At 49.4% G+C, this 19,702-nt stretch overlaps 1 protein-coding gene across 6 annotated transcripts in view; it reads left to right on the plus strand.

Moving 5' to 3' along the window:
• The window catches only part of GDPD5 (glycerophosphodiester phosphodiesterase domain containing 5), a 163,211-nt gene extending 144,897 nt beyond the window's left edge, over positions 1-18,314 (plus strand). For 3 of the 6 annotated variants that reach the window (XM_057417395.1, XM_057417396.1, XM_057417394.1), the window contains exons 10-17: positions 657-807; positions 1,595-1,813; positions 3,519-3,676; positions 6,153-6,300; positions 9,834-9,916; positions 13,040-13,054; positions 16,690-16,817; positions 17,902-18,314. In XM_057417395.1, coding sequence (XP_057273378.1) covers positions 657-807; positions 1,595-1,813; positions 3,519-3,676; positions 6,153-6,300; positions 9,834-9,916; positions 13,040-13,054; positions 16,690-16,817; positions 17,902-18,017 — 1,018 coding nt within the window. In that variant the 3' untranslated portion in view covers positions 18,018-18,314. The remainder of the gene's footprint in view (positions 1-656; positions 808-1,594; positions 1,814-3,518; positions 3,677-6,152; positions 6,301-9,833; positions 9,917-13,039; positions 13,055-16,689; positions 16,818-17,901) is intronic. The other 3 variants (XM_057417397.1, XM_057417398.1, XM_057417399.1) reach the window with 3 other exon arrangements.
• Positions 18,315-19,702: the final 1,388 nt, after the last annotated feature.

A 19,702-nucleotide genomic window follows, 5' to 3' on the forward strand; every position in this document is an offset into this window, starting at 1 on the left:
ATCTGCATGGCTTATAAACCACAGGACATGCATTTGGCTCTTTAGTTCCATCTGAAAGGTGGGATTTCTTTCAGATGCATGGACTTGTGTGAGCGTGGCTGCTTCCTGAAATCCATTTTCAACTGGGAAGAGGCAATTTCAGAACAATTTTGGTACCTTGGAACCCTTGCATCTTGCTGAAAGCCTGTCACCACTTTGTTCTCTGTAGTCTGAGAGCCCTTGGAATCTTTCTCATCATCTACTATTAGCAATTTGGGAATAGTTCGGGGTGTGTCTGTGCAAGCAGGGTATGGAAAACCTCTGATATTGGGAGCTACAGATCCTGCAGAAAGCTTTGGTTCGTGTGAGTGTTCAAAGTGGATGTTCTTGTCCAAGCTACTAGAGTTTAGCACTCTAGTAGCCATCTAGAGATGGATGGGGTCAGTCAGTGTATGAATGACTGCAAACACCTAGCAGGTATCTAAGAGACTTTTCCCTCTGGGTGCATCAAAGGATATTGAGGCTGCTTGGGATGTGTTAAGCTGGTTGAGGTCTTCACAACAAGTGTGATGTGAAGCTGTGCAAGAAGCTGGAGTGGGAACAGGCATTTATGCAGTACCGTGTACATGGTTGTGTCTTCTGACCTTGTAAATAGGGCCTTCTGCCTGTCTTTGCAGCTATGATGGAGTGCCATTTCTGATGCACGACAAGACACTCAGGAGAACAACGAACGTGGAGGAAGTGTTTCCAGAGCGGGCCTACGAGCACTCCTCCATGTTCAACTGGACTGACCTGGAAAAGCTCAATGCTGGAGAGTGGTTCCTACGGGTGCGTATGGCCATGGCGAGGGTGTCCTTGGAGCCAAGCATCATGGACTCCTTGACTGGTTTGGGATGGAAGGGACCTTAAAGCTCGGGGGTTGGAGCTGGATGAGCTTTAAGGTCCCCTCCAATGTAAGCTTGAACATGGCTTGCTGAGGCATTGCTGCAGGTACTGGTTTTCTATGCTTGCTTGGGTTCTTGCTCGGTGGAAGCCTGAATCCACCATGGCTTCATCGCCATTCTGATCTGAGCTGATCTGGAGGTGTGATGGGGATGTCTGTATGGTATGTTACACAGAAACTTGCACATGTGGTTGTGGGAATGCAGGGAAACTGCTCCTTGCCAAATGAGAAGAGCCCAAACACCCTCTGGAAGGATACTTTTTGGGATGTGCTTTGATGTTGATGTTCCTGAATGTCCTTAAGGGAGGAGCCCATCTCTTTTAACAGCCCTTAGCTGCTCTCTGGTCACTTGGTAATTGTGAACATGGTGTGAGAAAGTACAGTTTGAGTTCACTACCATGGAAAATGACATTACTTACCCTATAGCTCTGCTCTTCCTCTGGAAATGGGGTGACCTGTCCAGAACACCTTGCTTTCAGTAAGGATCTGCCACTTCTCCTTAAGTAGGGGAACTGAGGCACAGAGAAACTCTTGAGCGAGCTGCAATATGATCACCAACAGTAGCTGTCCACGTGCCCCAGTGTTGCCAAGGTGGGGTAGAAAAGGGTCTTCACCTGTATTGGGGTAGTGTGGAGTTCATGGCACTAAGACTGGGATGTGCTTTGCTTCCAGAACGACCCTTTCTGGACGGCTGGGTCTCTCTCAAGGTCTGACTACTTGGAAGCTGCCAACCAGTCAGTCTGCAAGCTGGCGGATATGCTGGAGGTGATCAAGGACAACACATCGCTCATCCTGAACTTCCAGAACTTGCCATCAGCTCATCCCTACTACAGCACTTACATCAACGTCACCCTGGAAACCATCCTGGCATCGGGAATTCAGCAGCAGGCTGTGAGTTCCGTGAGGTTGGGTATGGTCCCAAAATTGCCCTCCTTATGGGTTTCCCTCAATCCTTGAGTGTCTTCATTTGGGTATCAAGTCTGGTGGGATCCATTTTGAAGACTTAATTGGAAATGCCACTCTGTGCCAGGAAGTCATGCTGGAAAAGACTGCGACTCCAGGCTGGTGGCCCTAGAGGCTGGGGTTACCATAGACCTCTGAAAGCTACCCAAGGTGACTGCTGATGCAGCAGTATACCCTGGTAGTGAGAAGCCCTGAGAGAGTGTTGTACTAATAGCTAATATAGCTAATAGCTTGTACTAATAGCTGGTAGATGGAGGGAAGTGATTATTCCCCTTACTCAACAATCGTGTTCAATGTGGGGCTTGTTAATACATGGCAGATAAGCTGGGGTGAGACCTGCAGAGGCCACCAGCTGGGTTAGGGGACTGGATATAGCAAGAAGTGCTGAGGGAACTGAGTCTCTTCATCCTGGAAAAGACAAGACTTTGAAGAGCTGCTTTTAGGCCTCTCCAGCACCAGCAAGGAGGTTGTTGGGAAGCTGGACTGAAGCTCTTCACCGAGCTGCATGTCAGGATGGGAGACAGTGGTCATAAACTGCAATGGGAGGTGTTCCTGCTGCGTATAAGGAAATGAGCTTTCCCTGTGAGGGCAGGCAAGTGTTGAGAGGGGCCCCGAGAGACCCAACTAGACATTAGCTGGATAGAAGGCAGAAGCTCTTCCCTGTGAGGGTGCTGAGATGCTGGCACAGGGTGCCCAGAGAAGCTGTGGCTGCCCCATCCCTGGCAGTGTTCAAGGCCAGGTTGGACACAGGGGCTTGGAGCAAGCTGCTCTAGTGGAAGGGGTCCCTGCCCATGGCAGGGGTTGGAACTGGAGGAGCTTTAAGGTCCCTTCAACCCAACCCATTCTATGATGATTCTGTGATGAGTGTCACTAGATTATTAAACAAGCAATGCAGTGCACAGTGATTCTGCAGAGATCATCAGGTTGGGCCCAGCCTCTGCATGGCACAAGCCATAGAATCATAGAATGGTTTGGGTTGGAAAGGACCTTAAGATCATCAGGTTCCAACCCCCCTGCCATGGGCAGGGACACCTCACACTAAACCATGGCACCCAAGGCTCTGTCCAACCTGGCCTTGATCACCATTGTTTCCTGCATCCACTTCACATCCGTCAGCTGAGCTTGTGAGCAGTAATTCATTTGACACACTTTCAAAGCATGGTATGAGCTTAGAGACATCCTTGCCCTGGGCTGCGGTAGACATAGACCCTGATGAAAGAGGGTGAATAAACCTAGTTGTAACCACGGGGTTATGAAAGGTTTCTCTTGTGCATCATGTCTGCACTGTCAGTTTTAGCCTTGTGTCCTTAGTTCTCTTCATGCCCTGAACTGGACAGGAAAATCAGGATTTAAGGATGCTTCACATCTCCTCATGAGCATTTAGTGTAATCCCTTCATACCTCAACCCTTTTTACCTCCAAGTGAGTTTTGCACATCCTTTGTGCTCAAGAATAAACCTGAAATGCATTTGATTCAAGATGTGGGGGCTGTAATCGTCTCCGACACCATTTGCCTGACGAACGAGGCAGTCCCTCCTGTGATTTAGCTTCTGGCTTGGTGTAACCTGGCTGCCTGCAGTGCTGCCTCGTGTGAAGAGCTGCATGAACCACCTCTACCATGCTCTGTGTTGCAGGTGATGTGGCTGCCGGACGCGGAGAGGCAGCTGGTCAGACACATAGCACCGGGCTTCCAGCAGACTTCTGGCCTCAAGCTGGATGCAGAGCGCATGAGGGAGAAGGGCATCGTCAAGCTCAACTTGCGTTACACCAAGGTCACGAATGAGGATGTCAGGTACAGCCCCTCTCGTGGCATAGCCCATGTGCTCCACAGTGGGTGTTCACAGCTCTGAGCATCCTCCTGCGTCCCTGGCCCCGCAGCATCTTCCCTGCTCGTCCCAGGCTGTTTTATCTGCACAGAGTTACCTTTTCAGATGGTTTTGCTGTCGAAAGCTTGAGCTGTGCAAGCTTATCCCTACCCCTCACCTAGAATGTTCCCAGGAGCTGATTCAAATTCATTATGTGATGATCCTGTTTGAAATAAAACATAGGAATTGTTTGGTTCTTAGTACCCTGTCAGCTCTGGGGAAAAGTGAAGGCTTTTCACACCAAGTACCTCCCAGTGCTGTTTCATCCCCATTAGCTCCTGACCTTTGCTTGTCTTCATCTGCTCCAGAGTTATTATCACAGCATCTTGATTACTCCAAAGTCTGGGTATGCTTTCAGGAATTTCTTATCGCAGTTTAACCATCCATTTCATTACTGTCCTGTGGCATCTATTGAGACTGCTCCAGTCTCCTCTTTAATGAGATTGGCACATTGTGGGGTTCCTCCCAGTATCTCCAAAGGAGCTGGTTTATTTGGGAGCATGTTTGGGCTGGAAGTAGGGAAGAGCTGAGCCTGCAGCTGTTTGGGTGTGTGGTCCTATCCAGTGTCACCCAGTGGTGTTTTCCCATGGCTGTCAGCAATCAGTCTAGCTTTTCACCTTTAAAACTAATGCTGTGCTTTAACTGCAGGGTAGTGCCTGCCTGGTTTTCATCCTGTTTCATGGAGAGGACTATATTGAGGTGCTGGAGCAGGGCCAGAGAAGGGTAATGGAGGTGGTGCAGGGCCTGGAGCCCAAGTGTGATGGGGAAGGGCTGAGGGACCTGGGGGGTTCAGTGTGGAGAAGAGAAGGCTCAGGGGGGACCTGATGGCTGCCTACAAGTGCCTGAGAGGAGGATGGAGCCAGGAGGGGCTGGGCTCTGCTCCCAAGGAACAAGGGATGGGACAAGAGGAACCGGCCTCAAGCTGCACCAGGGCAGGTTTAGATGGAGCTGAGGAACAATTCCTGCCCCAGAGGGTGCTCAGGCATTGGAACAGGCTGCCCAGGGCAGGGCTGCAGTCACCCTCCCTGGAGGTATTTAACAGATGAATAGATGTGGCACTTAGGGACATGGGTTAGTGGTGGCCTTGGCAGTGCTGGGGTGAAGGTTGGACTGGATGAGCTAAAAGGGCTTTTCCAACCTGATTGTTTCTATCATTCTAAAGGCCTTGTGGTGCCCATCAGCATTGCTGCAGTCCTGCAGTGCAAGCCAGAGGGAGCTCAACAAGCCCTGGTTTAACACAGTTCTTTCAGTCCCCCAGACATCAGCCTCTAGATGTAACATTGCTGCAACCACCCTTGAGCATCCCTTAGCCTTTGAAGCGGCTTGATCATGTTGTGAGCATTGAGATGTCCACATCTTGTACAGTGCCCTTCCACCTCAAAGTGCTTTCCTGATATTAAACTGCAAGGATTAATCTCTGTACTGTCCATGCGAGGGAGATTAGTGATGCTTCTGCTGCATAGAGAGGGAGACAGAGTAATTAATGCAAATTGTATGGGTACAAGGAGTCCACTGTCAGTGCTTGTTTTGCTGCTGACAGCTCCTGTACTGCAGCTTGGGGCTTCAGCTGCTTGGAAAATGACCTCAGGAAGCTGGAAACTCTGCAACTGTCCTCAAAACAAGGGCATGGAAGTTGTAGGAATTGATGTTGGAAAGACGTCTCTCAGTTTTTAATTAAGCAAACTGCCAGTGAAGTGTTACAGGTATCTGAGCCAGATGTGGATTTTACATCAACGTGATGAGGCGCTTGGTACACGAACGCACTGCTCCATAGAATCATAGAATAGTTAGGGTTGGAAAGGGCCTTAAGATCATCCAGTTCCAACCCCCCTGCCGTGGGCAGGGACACCTCACACTAAACCATGGCACCCAAGGCTCTGTCCAACCTGGCCTTGAACACTGCCAGGGATGGAGCATTCACAGCTTCCCTGGGCAACCCATTCCAGTGCCTCAGCACCCTCACAGTAAAGAACTTCTTCCTTAGATCCAACCTGAACTTCCCCTGTTTCAGTTTGACCCCGTTACCCTTGTCCTATCACTCCATTCCCTAATGAAGAGTCCCTCCCCAGCATCCTTATAGGCCTCCTTCAGATACTGGAAGCTGCTCTGAGGTCTCCATGCAGCCTTCTCTCCATCATTCATAAGGAAGTATCTGATGGTTTGTGGCTTGGGTTGGAGAGCATCCAGGTGGTGAAGAAACCTCTCAAGTTCAAACCATTTGCTCGCAATGCCCTTGGGTTGCTTATGAAGTGACTCTGCTCTGTTATAAATCTATTCCAAGCAATCCAAACCCAATACATGTGTGATAACAGCAGTGGCTGATGGCAACGGCTCTACTCTTAGAGACTAGGGCCTGATGCTTGCTGGGGGACTCACATCTCACCATTGTCTGTCTCCTGGCAGGGACTACACCATGGCAAACCTGAGTGTGAATCTCTACACTGTGAACGAGCCCTGGCTGTACTCCATCCTGTGGTGTGCTGGTGTCCAGTCGGTCACCTCCGACAGCTCCCACATCCTTCGCAAGGTGCCTTTCCCCACCTGGCTGATGGTAAGAACGATGGGATGCACTGGAGGGGTGTGGAGGTGGTCACTGACCTCTGCAGCCACATCTCCGTTGGGTTTGTTCAGAAAGGTTTGGTTGGATTCAGTGTGCTTTTGTGCTTGAATGTTCCCCCTCTGTATGCTTGAGCCCCAAGGTAGTAACAGATCAAGCTCCTCTTCCACAATCCTTTCCGTCCGATGGCCTCGTGCAGGGTTTGGGTGGGATTCTTGGAGATCGTGTTGCATGCCCCATTTAACCCACGTGGTTTTTCCATTTGCTCCTGATGGAAGAGCATCTTTCCAGGTGTGTTGAGCAGCTGTTAGAGTTGCAGCAGAATCAGACATAGTGGTGAACCAGTAAAGCTGCAAAACCAGCTTTCTTACCTGGTTTTAATACAAAATGAGGCCAAGTCTTATCTCTGGCTACCCCATTGCTGGACAAGATAAAAACAGAGACCAAAGGGCTGTCATATTGCCAGTAAATGCTTTGAAAACACCCCTAGCACTTTGGGTCTCTGAATCAAAACTAGCGTTCATGTTGGACAGGAGAGAGAATGATGGAATAGTTGCATCAAAGCATTCCCAAAACAAGAGCTCAGCTGCAGAGGAGTAAGTGTGTGTGATGGAGGGGATATTTTCTGCTGACAGATCCTATCAGGAGTAGGAGACAAGGCTGCTCTGGCAAATCTGCTTGGGAAAGAGGAGAATAAGGTGAGCATAAGGACGGTTTAATGTTGATGAGCTATGTGCATCTTTAGCTGGAGGAAGGATCGCAAGGTGGTGAACATCTATGCGTGATGTTCAGCTTAACCTACTGCTGTGTCTGACTCCACAAACTCACACTGGCGTGTGCTGAAGCTAGAGGTTGGAAATGGCTTTATAAAGGCTGAATCTGTTGGCAGCAGAGATTATCATAATGTGAATGGTGCTGCTGCAAACATCTGTTCTCCACCACAGCTGGCAGCCTCACTGATGATACTTGGAACCCTCCTCTAAGGGGTTTCCCACCAGCTCATCCCTCAGCTGCAAGTGCACGCTCTTACATCGCCAGCAGCATGAAGATCCCTTGATTTCCTGCATACTGAAGTGCCTGGGTGCTGTAATGTAACCGACTTTGCCATCTGAGCCGCTTCCATATGGGACATGGCTTGGGAGCTGGAACAGAGCATTGCTCCTTCCAGGTTTTGTATGCCCAGCGCCCTCAGGGGCTTTGCTGGGCTTTATCACCAGCTGAGCAGTGCAAAGCTGTTCTGCTTCCCTCACCCAGGGCCCATTTGCAATGGCAAAAATACATTTAACTTGTGTTGCAGTTAAACAAGAGGGCAAATTGAAGCGAAAGAGTCTCTTTTCCCTCCATTCTTGATGGAAAGCTGCTGGCAAGAAGAGAGCATCAAACATGGCATTAGAGCAGGGCTTTGTAAAGCTTGAGCTGGAGTTCAGCCCCCAGTCTGCTGTTCTTAAAGCAAGTACCCAGCATGGGACCCCCTCTGAGAGTCTCTCAGAGCTGGGGTTTGGGTTGCTCTCTGCCCAGTTGCACTGAATGGATGAAGGGTTTGATGGGCTGCAAAGGGGAGGATTACAGAAGTAGGATTTATACTGGGTAAAGCTTATAAAAGCCCCAACGTAATCCCCCTGGAACAGCCTTGTTTAAAGAAGAGGAAGTGCAGGATTCCAGATATATTATGTTATATATTCCAGATAGAATATATGTTATATTCCAAATATAACAGATTCCAGAGCAGGTCTTGCTTTGGATGGACCAGGACAAGTTGCCTCCTCAATAGATGTTCGCTGACCCGTGCTCCCTCTGCAGGACCAGGGAGGCATCTGCTCGCTGGGCACTCAGTAGTGATGTGCGCAGGGTGAATGTCTTTGGTTTTCCTCGTTTGATCGCCTTGAAATTCCTTTTTTTGTCACTTATAAAACCTCGGTTTGGTACCAAAACCTTCTAACTTTGAGATTGCTGCAGGACTTTAAAACGTATACATGGAACCAGATGTTGGAGTCTGCCCAGCGAACTCATGTCTGCCTATTGCTTGGGCTATGTCATAGGAAACCCAACTTCTGCCCCCCAGGAAAACCTGCTGTTTGGGTTCTTGAGTTGCAAAATACCAATGGTTGCATAAATGAAAGATGTAGATGGGAGGGTTTTGTTCTAACTTAAAACTCCGGAGCTTTCATTCAAAATAGTTCTGATGGCACTTTCCTGCCTAGAAAATGTCAGGAGACATCAGTTTTGTGTCTGCTCATCTTAATACATCCAATAAATGTAACGTTTAATGTCACCCTTCTGTAATTCAGCTGGAAAATACAAGTATTAAATCTTCATCAGCAGCACTGGCTAATTAAACCATTGTCATGCTAATTCCATGGTACACTTCCACAGGATAAATTGAGACACACAAAGATTCGCTGAGGCGGGGGGAAAACCCACATTGATCTCTGCTGGGAGACAGACATAGAGGAGTTGATGGCTCCCAACTGGTTTTATCCATATCACACTGCCATTGTGTGAATTCATCTTTATGCATTATGTATTCCTTGTCTGTACTGAAATATTACTGTGTGCTTTAGTGGTGGTGGTGGTTATGATGGATCTGTCAGTAACCTTTTCCTGGCTGGGAATAGTTCAGGTTTGGGATAGGAGAAATTCATTAGCATCACTCTCATGATACCGCATCACCCCTGTGCTGGGCTGCACCCCCAGAGTGTGAGCAGCAGCTCAGGGAGGGGATCCTGCCCCTCTGCTGCGTGAAGGGGAGACCATGGAGATGCTGCGAGGGCTGGAGCAGCTCTGCTCTGGAGCCAGGCTGAGAGAGCTGGGCTGGGGCAGCCTGGAGAAGAGAAGGCTCCTGAAGGGGAGACCTGAGAGCAGCTCCAGTGCCTGAAGGGGCTGCAGGAAAGCTGGAGAGGGGCTTGGGACAAGGGCCTGTAGGGGCAGGCCAAGGGGAATGGCTTGAACCTGCCCGAGGGGAGACTGAGCTGAGCTCTTAGGCAGAAGCTCTTCCCTGTGAGGGTGCTCAGGCATTGGAACAGGCTGCCCAGGGCAGGGCTGCAGTCACCGTCCCTGCAAGTGTTCACACCCCATGGAGACGAGGCCTCAGTGCCATGGGGCAGTGGTGGCCTTGGCAGTGCAGGGCAGGAGTTGGACTCGATGATCTTGAGGGTCTTTTCCAACCTGGTTGATTCTGTGATTCAGTGTGCACTGTCTGTATGCATCCGTGTTTTCTGACAGACTTCAATTTCCCAACAGCATCTTACCCTCACCTGAAGCAACAGCTGAGATAGAAACTTTCAGCCCTCCAAGAGCTTTAAGTGTCAGCCCATGAAAGGAGGGAGCGTTTAAAATTGTTCCTGTTTGTGGCTTTTCCTGATAACTTCATTTTTAGATGATGCATTTTAGAAATGTCATAAACGTTGTGATTTATGTGCGACTCCTGCAGCTCTTTCTGCCCTGCTGCTAACTTTGCCATTGTGTGGTCTGCCTCTGATTGAACAAACCAGAAGGTACAAGTTCTGCCTCTGTTCTTTGTCTTCCAGCCTCCAGACGAGTACCGCCTGATCTGGATCACGTCTGATCTCATTTCATTTATCATAATTGTAGGAGTTTTTATATTCCAGAAGTAAGTAGCATTGTTACAGCTCCATTGTCGTGTTATTGGTGACATGTGCTTTTGTTCAGAGCGTGGGGTGGAGGTGGGAAAGAGGAGCAGCATGCTCCAAAGGTGCTTGGATTGCAACAGCAGGGAAACTCTTTGTTATAACCCCTTACAGTGACTGCAAATGGTAATTCCATTCTGAGATGTGGCACTGAATTGGATGTAGTTGCTACTTTGTGAGAAGAAAGAGATCTCAAGGTAGCTGTGATAGGCACTTTGCTTTACTCATAAATACTTGTGGGAGAGAAATGAAATGCTTTACGGTAATAGACATTAAGAAAGAGATTAAAATGTAGTAAAGGAAGAGTCACAGAATCATAGAATGGTTTGGGTTGGGTTGGAAAGGACCTTAAGATGATCCAGTTCCAACCCCCTGCCATGGGCAGGAATGCCTCACTCCAGACACTGTCACCCAAGGCTCTGTCCAGCTTGGCCTTGAGCACTGCCAGGGATGGAGCATTCACAGCTTCCTTGGGCAACCCATTCCAGTGCCTCAGCACCCTCACAGTAAAGAACTTCTTCCTTAGATCCAATCTAAACTTCCCGTTTCAGTTTGAACCCATCAGCTCTTGTCCTATCACTGCAGTCCCTGATGAAGAGGTGATGTTCTGAGATTCCACCATTATAGTCTTCAAAAAGAACATGCTACAAATTTCTTACATCAGTTTGTTCCTTTTTGGGTGAAGAAATACAACTATGATTTAGCAAATCAAGTCAGTTGCTTAGTTTGATGCCTAGAGAAAGTCTCTCCATTTTCCATAGAAAAGGGACAGCAAGGGTTTGATGAGGGCCTTGCAGAAGCCTCTCTGTTAGCCAGGGACCCTTGAAAACCAATGTGGAGCATAAAGCCTAGAGGCAGAACAAGTTCAGACCCTGATAAATCAGGAGGAGGTAAATCAACTTCCTAATAACAGCGATGGCAAAGCTGCTCTCCTCCTGATTGCACTGGAGGAGTCCACAGTGTTCCTACCAGTGATGTGCCTTTTCTCCTAGGGAGGCATTTTAGCTGTCAGTGGTGACAGGGTAATAACCCTCTCTGGGAAGAAGTGTGAGCTCAGAGACGCAGTCCCTGTCACTCTGGAATTGCATCCCTTATTCCCCCGGCTCTATAATCTCATCTGCTTTGGCATGCACAAACGACTGTCCTGAAGACATCAAGGGACCTCTGCTTCCCTTCTGCCTTGAGATCCAAACTGCCTTCACGTTAGGAGCAGCAGTTTAATTTGCTCCAGCCTCCCGAGCTAGTGATTTTGCTGTCATGTTGTCCCAGTTCATTTGCTCTCAGCAATCTCATTCCTTCCCTGGGTACAAAATTACCCATGTATTTTTGCTGTGTTACAGCAGGCTATTGCTCCTGCCAGCACCTTCTATGAGTTTGACTTCAGGGCACACGTTGGATCTGTTTATAATGGTGTCTAAATGCACAGTCCAACGCTGTTACCTGTACCCAGCAGGTCCCCGATTCCAGCGTGTGATAATAGAGTGAGCAGCAGATTCATAACTCAGATTAGATTAGGTTTCCCAGCAGTTAATGAAACCACTGACTAAGATGAGATCAAAGCTTTCCTAAGTAGTCTTGTGATCTGAATTGTGGCCCATTAAACCTCTCCTCCAGAAGTTCATTGCGGCTGTGTTGTCTGGAAGCTTCCTCCACTCCCTCAAATACATCAGTTGGTTTAATAAGAGATGTCCCTGTTCTTTAGACCCTGTGTTTCTCTATCAGATGCATAAATGCAGGGAGGAGCCTGGAGGCAGGGAATGACCTCTCTGAAGAGCAGGATTTGAAGGCCAAGTTGATATTTGCAGCCATTTCCATCACCTCCCATAGTCAGTTTTAGAAGGGTTTCCTGAATGGGACCCAGGAGAGCACAGCTGAAGGAATTAACCTGATTCAACCTCATGAATGGGAGCTCTAGGTCTCAGAGCACAGTGAAATGATGCATGCTCAGAGAGGGAGCAGACACAGCTCTATGGACTTTGCAATAGTTGGTCTTTTCCTCTCTATACATATGTAATTTCTTCCAGTATGGAAAAGGTTTGATGGAGCAGGGCAAGAGGAAGCAGGGTAAGGAAGGGAAACTATTATTGCAGGATTTCTCTTCCACCTTCAGCGTGTGAGAAGAGCTGGAAACCACCCCCAGCTTTCCTCAGGGTCCATCAGAACCACTGAGCTCCCAGCCTCTGGACCTCACATGGAATTGCAGTAGTTCAGAGAGGTCTGGCCGTGTCCATCATAGCAGGGCTGAATGTCGTATGTTGGATCTCTGCTGTAGAACAACTCATAGAATAAATCATAGACTGGTTTGGGTTGGAAAGGACCTTAAAGCTCATCCAGTTCCAACCCCTGCCATGAGCAGGGACACCTTCCACTAAAGCAGCTTGCTCCAAGCCCTATCCAACCTGGCCTTGAAACTCTTGAGGGTTGCACTAGAGGACCTTTGAAAGGTCCCTTCCAGCCCAGACAGTTCTATGAACTCAACCTCGAGTAGTAGGAGGAAGAAGGAGAAACTCTAGTACTAGAAGCTGGACTTTCTGCAGCAAAGGGCTTGCTCTTCCAAGAGCCCTGTGCAGGGCAGACCCATTTCCATGCCATTGCAGTTTCTCCACCACATGAAAGCATTGGTAGCAGTATTGAGGATCTATCAAAAACAAATCACAGAGAGTTGCCCAACTACTACCTGCTGATGTGATTCAGCTCCGGGAAATGGGGTTTGGCATTTGGCCTTCAGTGTTGTGGTTTCTTGTTCTGTCGTGTTATTCCAAGTCAATTTTGGGGCAAACCAGAGCTGCTTCCTTCATGCAAGGATGGAGGGGGTGGGTGGGAGCAGAGCCACCGCTTCGATGTGCTCGTCCTCTCTCCTACGCATGGCTTGGCTCTTCTCTGTAGCCATGGGTAGGGATTGCTCCTGCTCCTCTGCTTCAGCCCCAGTGACAGGATCGGGGCAGCCGCTCCGAAGGGGGAATACCAACTGTGATGACTTCTAACTGATCTCTTTTTGCCTCTTTGCCTTGGTTATTTTCTTACTGCTCTGACTGTTGTGCATGTTCCTCCTCTTTCTCTCTCTGCTGCATTCTGGCATCTCACAGCTATCACATGATCAGGTAATTCTGGTGCTTTCCTCCTCTTTCTCTTTTCCATTCAACCTTCCTTTCTCTCTTTCTTTCTCCCTCTTTTCTATGGCTTCACTGCAGATGGACACAGTTTTTATGATGCTTTCAGGCATCTACCTTCACATCGGGGACCGTAGGTGTCTGAACATTGCATAGCCCATAGCCATGAAGCTGGTGGATGTTTTGAAGGCAGTCTGACCTGATGCAGTGATCTGAGTTGCTGCCTTTTAAAACAGCCCTATTCTGAGGTCCTGTAGCATGTTATGACTGAGAAAATCCCATTGGATATAATGCTCTCTCCATGGAAATGATCCCATGCAAAACATGCCCTTCCTTCCTGCATTTACCAGTGGGTTTTGGCACCAACCTCTGCTAAATTGGCCACTTCCAAAGAAAATAATATAACTTGTTCAATACATAAAGTAGCACTTCTCTAGCCCTGGGAATGAATTGATAAGGCTAATAGCTGGAAGGATTTGGCTCATCAATTGCTGCACTTGGAACTTGGGATCTTTGAGTCTCTTTCAAGTTATACCACTGTGAAACTGGGAATTCAGTGTGAAAATAAATAGGAAAAGGAAGAGAATGGGCCTGGGATGGTGGATTGGAAGTGTCACCAATTGGAAAACCAGATTTCTCCTGGTATTGGCTGTTTTCTCCCCCGATGTTTGACTTTTCTCCTCCCCTTGGAGGGAAGCGCTGTCACTTTCCTGCAGTAAAGCCTTCACCGTGTCCATACTGGGAGCAAACTCTTCACGTGTTTCCTTCTCCATTCCTTCCGCTGTGTGCCATGGGGTTGGGTTCCTGAGGACGTGGCTTCGTGCTTATCTGCCCCTTTCCTTCTGCCCACCCATTGCCTCAGGGGTTGGGGTTGGTCATCTGCATTGCCTGCTCCATGAGGTTCCTTGGACTCAGCGTCTCCCCAAGGCAGGACTGGCTATGGGGCTGAGCTGAGCCCTTCTATGGGCACAGGGAAGTTGGGTGTTTTCCCCTGTTCTCCTCCTCTTTGCTCCCTGGCTTATGGATAAGGAGAAGACAGGCATGGAAGAGTTGGGCTTTAGGCAAGAGCATTGCAGGATGGGGACTCTGGTTGCAGCTGGCTTGGCTCTTTGCTCGCTCCATCTTACCACCTTGGTACCAAACAACCCCATTTTCTCCCCTCTTTCCCACCCCATTTAGCATCTCCCCTCCAAAGCAAGGGTCCAGCCGTGGCCCTAACACAGTGTGTGCTGTCTCTGTGTTGTTGTCCCAGTATTTTTTAGTCTGTTCCCACCCCGTGTCCGTCTGGTCCGCTTTGACGCCAACCTCCCAGAGCAAGACCTACCTGCTGTCTGTCTGTCTGGCCTTTTTGCACGCTGCTGTCCTAAACGTGGTCCATCACAACAGAGCCCAAGGGGGTAGGAGAGGTGCTGTTTTCTCTTAAACAAGCTTTCTTGGAGACCCAAAGGCTACCGAGCACAGCAGAGGGTATTTCGTATGGTGTTGATCGGAGTTGCGTTGTGGTTAAACGTACTGGTGGCTCTTCTAAGGTAGTGTTTTGAACTACCATGGGGTTACCCTCTCCTAGCTTGGTCAATCAGAGCAACACATCCCTATGAGAAGTCATTGGCCCCTTGTATGTATTTAACTGCCCTGGGTCTCACTGCAGCCACCATGGCAGAAGGAGAGGAGGAGAAAAGCCCTTGGTCCCTGCACCCCTTTGAGGCTGGGCTGTTTGAGCCTCAAAAAGGCCCATGTTCTCCATGGGGTGTCTAGGACCTATGGGCAGGAGATCATCGTGCCTTTGGGCAATGCAACCCAGCCTACTGCTGAAAACCCTGATGTGGTGGGCAAAGACTCATAGCAATATAGCTTGACCCCAGTTATAGTTTAAGGAGGGGCTTGACCCCAATTATAGTTTAAGGAGGGTCTTATCTTGTGAGATCCTATGCACTTGCAACAACGTTAATCTTAGAGGGATCTACCTGCATGGGACAGTAAGGGTAAAAATGGTCTTCCCAGTCAGAGTGGCTCAGTTTAGATGATGATAGAAGACAAATATTGGGGGGGGGTGTGTGTATTTTTAGTTATACTTTAATGTCTTTGCCTCCTTGTGCTTCCTCTGTGTTGCTTCTGTCTGTGGGTCTGTGACTTGTGTTGTGTTGTCATCCCACCCCTTCTTTTCTCTGTAGTGGAGCATCCGCCTTCATCTGTACCCCACTCAAAGCCTGATGGTGCAGTGTCACCCGTGGGATTTGGGAAGGGGATGGAAACCCCATGGAATTGACGCCAGCTGGGTCTTCCTAGAGAAAGTGCAGACCCTCTTTTGTGGCTGTTGCTTTGTCAGGCTGATGCTGTGGATCCAGACTGGAGATGTGTGGGGTTTCTCAAACCCTCTGCTCCTGGGGGCTGGGGAGGGAGTTAGAACTTTAAGAGAAGGTGGTTGTGACCCTTTAAATAAATAAATAAGTCGAAATAGTTTGACAAATCACCTCCTTTTATATGGGGAAGCCACTAGATGGTGCCAGAAGATCAGAAACCCCTTAAATCCCTGCTCTTTCTTCGTCAAACAGCCTCATAGCATCACTGGCTGTGGCAAGGAGAATGGGGTTTACCTGAAAGCCTTCCTCGGTGGAAGGAGGATGAGTTGGTAGGGTGTGGGCTATGAAAGCCTGGCTTAAACAGCATCCCTTTGCAATGGGATCTGGGGAATGGCTGTGTTGTCTGAGCCCACCAAGCCCTGTTGTCCCCTATTGCAGCAGCTTACGCTCCTCAGGATCTGCAGCCGAGGGTCTGCTACAGGGGTGCTCTCAGGCTAAAAAACAGCTTTAAAAACAAAATTCCCCTTACATTTGGTGCCATTTCTTGTTGCTATCAGTAATGCTCTTTACACACATTCAGTAACGAGAATAAAGTCTGGCTAATGTTAAGTCAAGCCAAGTTCCCACCAGCCTCATATTGCTCATGTGGTGGAAACTTCAGGTGATGCTGAGTTTCCTCAAGGCTTAAAAAGTGGCAGGTTTGTGTAGCAACATTGAAGTAAAGGCTTAACATTTGGGGACACTTAAGTGATACTTAAAGTCACTGTATGTGACCAGCTCCCTGCATTGGGACTGCTTGTACTTCCCTGCAGAGCAGCTCGTGATGGTGTCTCTGCTGTGCCTCAGGTTTGAGATCTTAACTTGTCTTTGAGCTCTCTTCTGCATAGAATTGTTTGGGTTGGAAAGGACCTTAAGATCATCCAGTTCCAACCCCTTGCCCATGGGTATGTCACTCGGTGAGGAAAACATTATGGTTTCTTGGTTTGGTGTCTTGTTCTCTTCCCGTTTTCCAACCCTAAGAGTCAAAGTAGCCCTCCTTCCTTTGGGCAGATGGATAGCTGATGCGATAGGGGTTTGGGGCATCTGCAGTCCTTGGTGGAATTAGGGTGCTCAAGGTGGTTAAAGATGACCTGCTTGTATGTCTGTACCCCTCTGAGATAACATCCTCATCTCTAAACATCCTCCTACCATGCGGGGTTGTGTAGGTGCAAGGGAGCGAGGGGTCTGGGGGACTTGTTGGTCTCTACATTGGTGGCCATCTACTGAGGATGCTCCTGTGGTTGGGGGGGGACGACCAGTCTCTGATATCTCCCTCTTGTCTTGCAGGTGGCGCTTCGGAAGCATCAGGACCTACAACCCAGAGCAGATCATGCTCAGCGCTGCTGTCCGCCGGTCCAGCCGGGACGTCAAGATCATGAAGGAGAAGCTGATCTTCTCAGGTATGGATGGGGCTGGTCAGAGCCCTTTGCTCCATCACTCAGCTGACACCCTGCTCTCTGCTGGTGGAGGAGGTGGTCTTGATACAGGTGTCATCTCCTGATGAAGACGGGAGGACTGGACTGACCCTGCTGCACTGAGCCACTTGTGGGTTATGGCCATGGTCATTCCAAACTAGTTCAGGTCTGAGCACTGATTTGCTCAGAAATCCTGCATTTTAATTCCTAAGTTATGCCATACAGCTCTTGCAAGGTCTGAAATCAGAACCAACCAGGTTGGAAAAGACCTTTAAAGATCATCAAGTCCAGCCTTAACCCCAGCACTGCCAAGGCCACCATTAACCAGTGTCACTACGGGACTCATCTACATGGCTTTTGAGCACTTCTAGGGATGGTGAGTCCACCGCTTCCTTGGGAAGCCTGTTCCAATGCCTGTCCACCCTTTTGGTAAAGAAAATGCAGAGGTAGGCTCCAATTTGGAGGCAGACCCTGTTCAGAACTGGTTTCGAATGGGTGCAGTGTAATTAAACCTTGGGTTAAATCTCTGTAGGATCATTTTAGGCTGAGAAAGTTGGGGCTGTTCAGCCTGGAGAAGAGAAGCTGCATGGAGACCTCAGAGCAGCCTTGCAGTATCTGAAGGGGGGCTATAGGGATGCTGGGGAGGGACTCTTCATTAGGGACTGTAGTGATAGGACAAGGGGTGATGGGTTCAAACTGAAACAGGGTAAGTTTAGATTGGATCTAAGGAAGAAGTTCTTTACTGTGAGGGTGCTGAGGCACTGGAATGGGTTGCCCAGGGAGGTTGTGAATGCTCCATCCCTGGCAGTGTTCAAGGCCAGGTTGGATGGAGCCTTGGGTGCCATGTTTTAGTGTGAGGTGTCCCTGCCCATGGCAGAGGGGTTGGTACTGGATGATCTTAAGGTCCTTTCCAACCCAAACCGTTCTATGATCAGATGGATCCCATGTGCTGGAATAGCATCGCTGCTCGATGCCTCAGCTTCCCCACCATGGGGTACCTCCCGGCTGTGGTCACTTGGTGTGACCTGGTGGGTGGGATTTGCATCTCTCTAACCACGTCCCTGCTTTCTCATTGCCTCCCCAGAGATCAACAGCGGCGTGGAGACCACGGACGAGCTGTCTCTCTGCTCCGAGAACGGCTACGCCAACGAGATGCTCACCCCCACGGACCACCGGGCCACCAAGCTGCGGATGAACTGAGGGGCTCCGGTCCAGCCCTTGGCACGTGGCATCCCCTGTGCTCACTCCGGCAGCGAGAGCCGTGCTCTCCTGCTCGCTGCGGGATGGGAACCTGTGAGGAACTGCTGGTTGGGCAGAGACCCCTTCCCATACCCCCTCACTCGCTGCTCCACCTCCCTGGTTGTGAGGTTGGGGGGCTCCTTTTTTGTAAATATGTAGAAAATCCGGACATTTTTGTGTCTCTCTTTTGGGTTTTTGAGTGTAAGTTTTCCAGGGCATGAGTGGAAATTCTGTGTTCATTAAATCCTCAACCTTGAATCTTGACCCGACAGCCTAAATCCTCTTGGGGGGGGGGGGGGGGGGGGGGGGGGGTGGGGGCTCTGGGAAACCCAAGTTGGACGTGTCTCTCCTTTCTCCCCATTGCCCTGCTCCTTTCCTTCCCTTGGTGCAGCGACTGTGTAGCTGAATGTTGTGATGTTCTTGTGAAGTGTCGTTTTGTTATGGGTTTTCTCTTGATTTCCTTCCCTTTCCCCCTTTCCTGGGCAATGAAGTTTTAGCTCTAATGCAACAAGAAGCTGTTTGGAGAGAGCTTTCCTAGGAGAGGAGATAGCACTCAGAGCCAGGGAAGGGGTTGCACTGGCTCAGTCACTTGGACACCTTCTCCTTATCCCATCCTCCTTTCCCCAAAGCCTGGATGCTCAATGATGGCTTGCAATAAGCAATGCCATGGGCACCATCACCACTCGGATCTGGCTAAAGTGCCTGCCACTCCAAGTGGCACCTGCAGTCGCTCTTTGCCTCCCTGTCCTTGCACCCACATAGGAATAGGAGGTGACGGTGCAGTGCGAGCTTCCCCTTCTCCAGGCCAAGGAGATGCCCATGGATGAAGGAGCTGTATCCAGTTTGGAAGGTGAAGCAGCCCCAGAATGCAACTTGTTCCTGCAAGGAGACCTTTCCTCCTTGCTTTACAAGCAGGATCTTTAGAGCTGCATGTTCTTGTCCTCCAAAGGAGCGATGGGCTTGCAGCAGATGCTGACAGGCTCAGGAAGGTGAGAGCCCTCATCAGCGTGTTTCCAATGCAAAAGGCTTTAAACCAAACTCCTAAACTAGAGGTTAAAAGAAAAGCTTAGAAACCAAGTAAATGACAACTGAAGGGCAGCTTCAGCTCTTGGAGACCTTCAAGTCCTCATGGAGAAGAGCCCGTTTTTGGGTCACTTTGCTGTTCACACAGAGCCAGTTCCCAAGGCAGCTGAAGCCAGCCGGAAGGCTGCTGGAGCTCTGAATGGGTCTTGGCTCAGTCCCCGTGGCCTTTTGGTCTCGGGTTGCTTCCTTCCTCGCTGGATCTTGATCGAAGCAACGTGAGAAATCCCACTTGAGGTCAAGCTTCCTTTGAAGCTTGGCGTGCTCCGCCTTGAAAGGAATGGGACCATCAATGCCATTCACCATGGGGGGAATGGGAGCAGAGCCTCCGGGTGCTGGCCAAGCTGGGAGAAGTCACCTTGCAGAGGAGAAGGTGGTCTTGGGGATGCTGATGTGCATCACGTTTGATACCCAAAGCAGGCTTGGAAGGGGTAAGAAGAAACCACAATAAAAGCAGCTTTGAGCAGTTTTGGCAGCACTGAACTGCTCTATCTTAAGCTGTATTCAAGCAGCATTTTGAAACCCTGAAGTCTTGGGTTTAGTGTGTAAGAACTGGGGGCAAAAGT

The sequence above is a fragment of the Pezoporus wallicus genome, unplaced genomic scaffold (assembly GCF_028554395.1).
Source record: "Pezoporus wallicus isolate ANWC-B61680 ecotype Strahan unplaced genomic scaffold, APGP_CSIRO_Pwel_v1 contig_13838, whole genome shotgun sequence".
Taxonomy (NCBI): Eukaryota; Metazoa; Chordata; class Aves; order Psittaciformes; family Psittacidae; genus Pezoporus; species Pezoporus wallicus.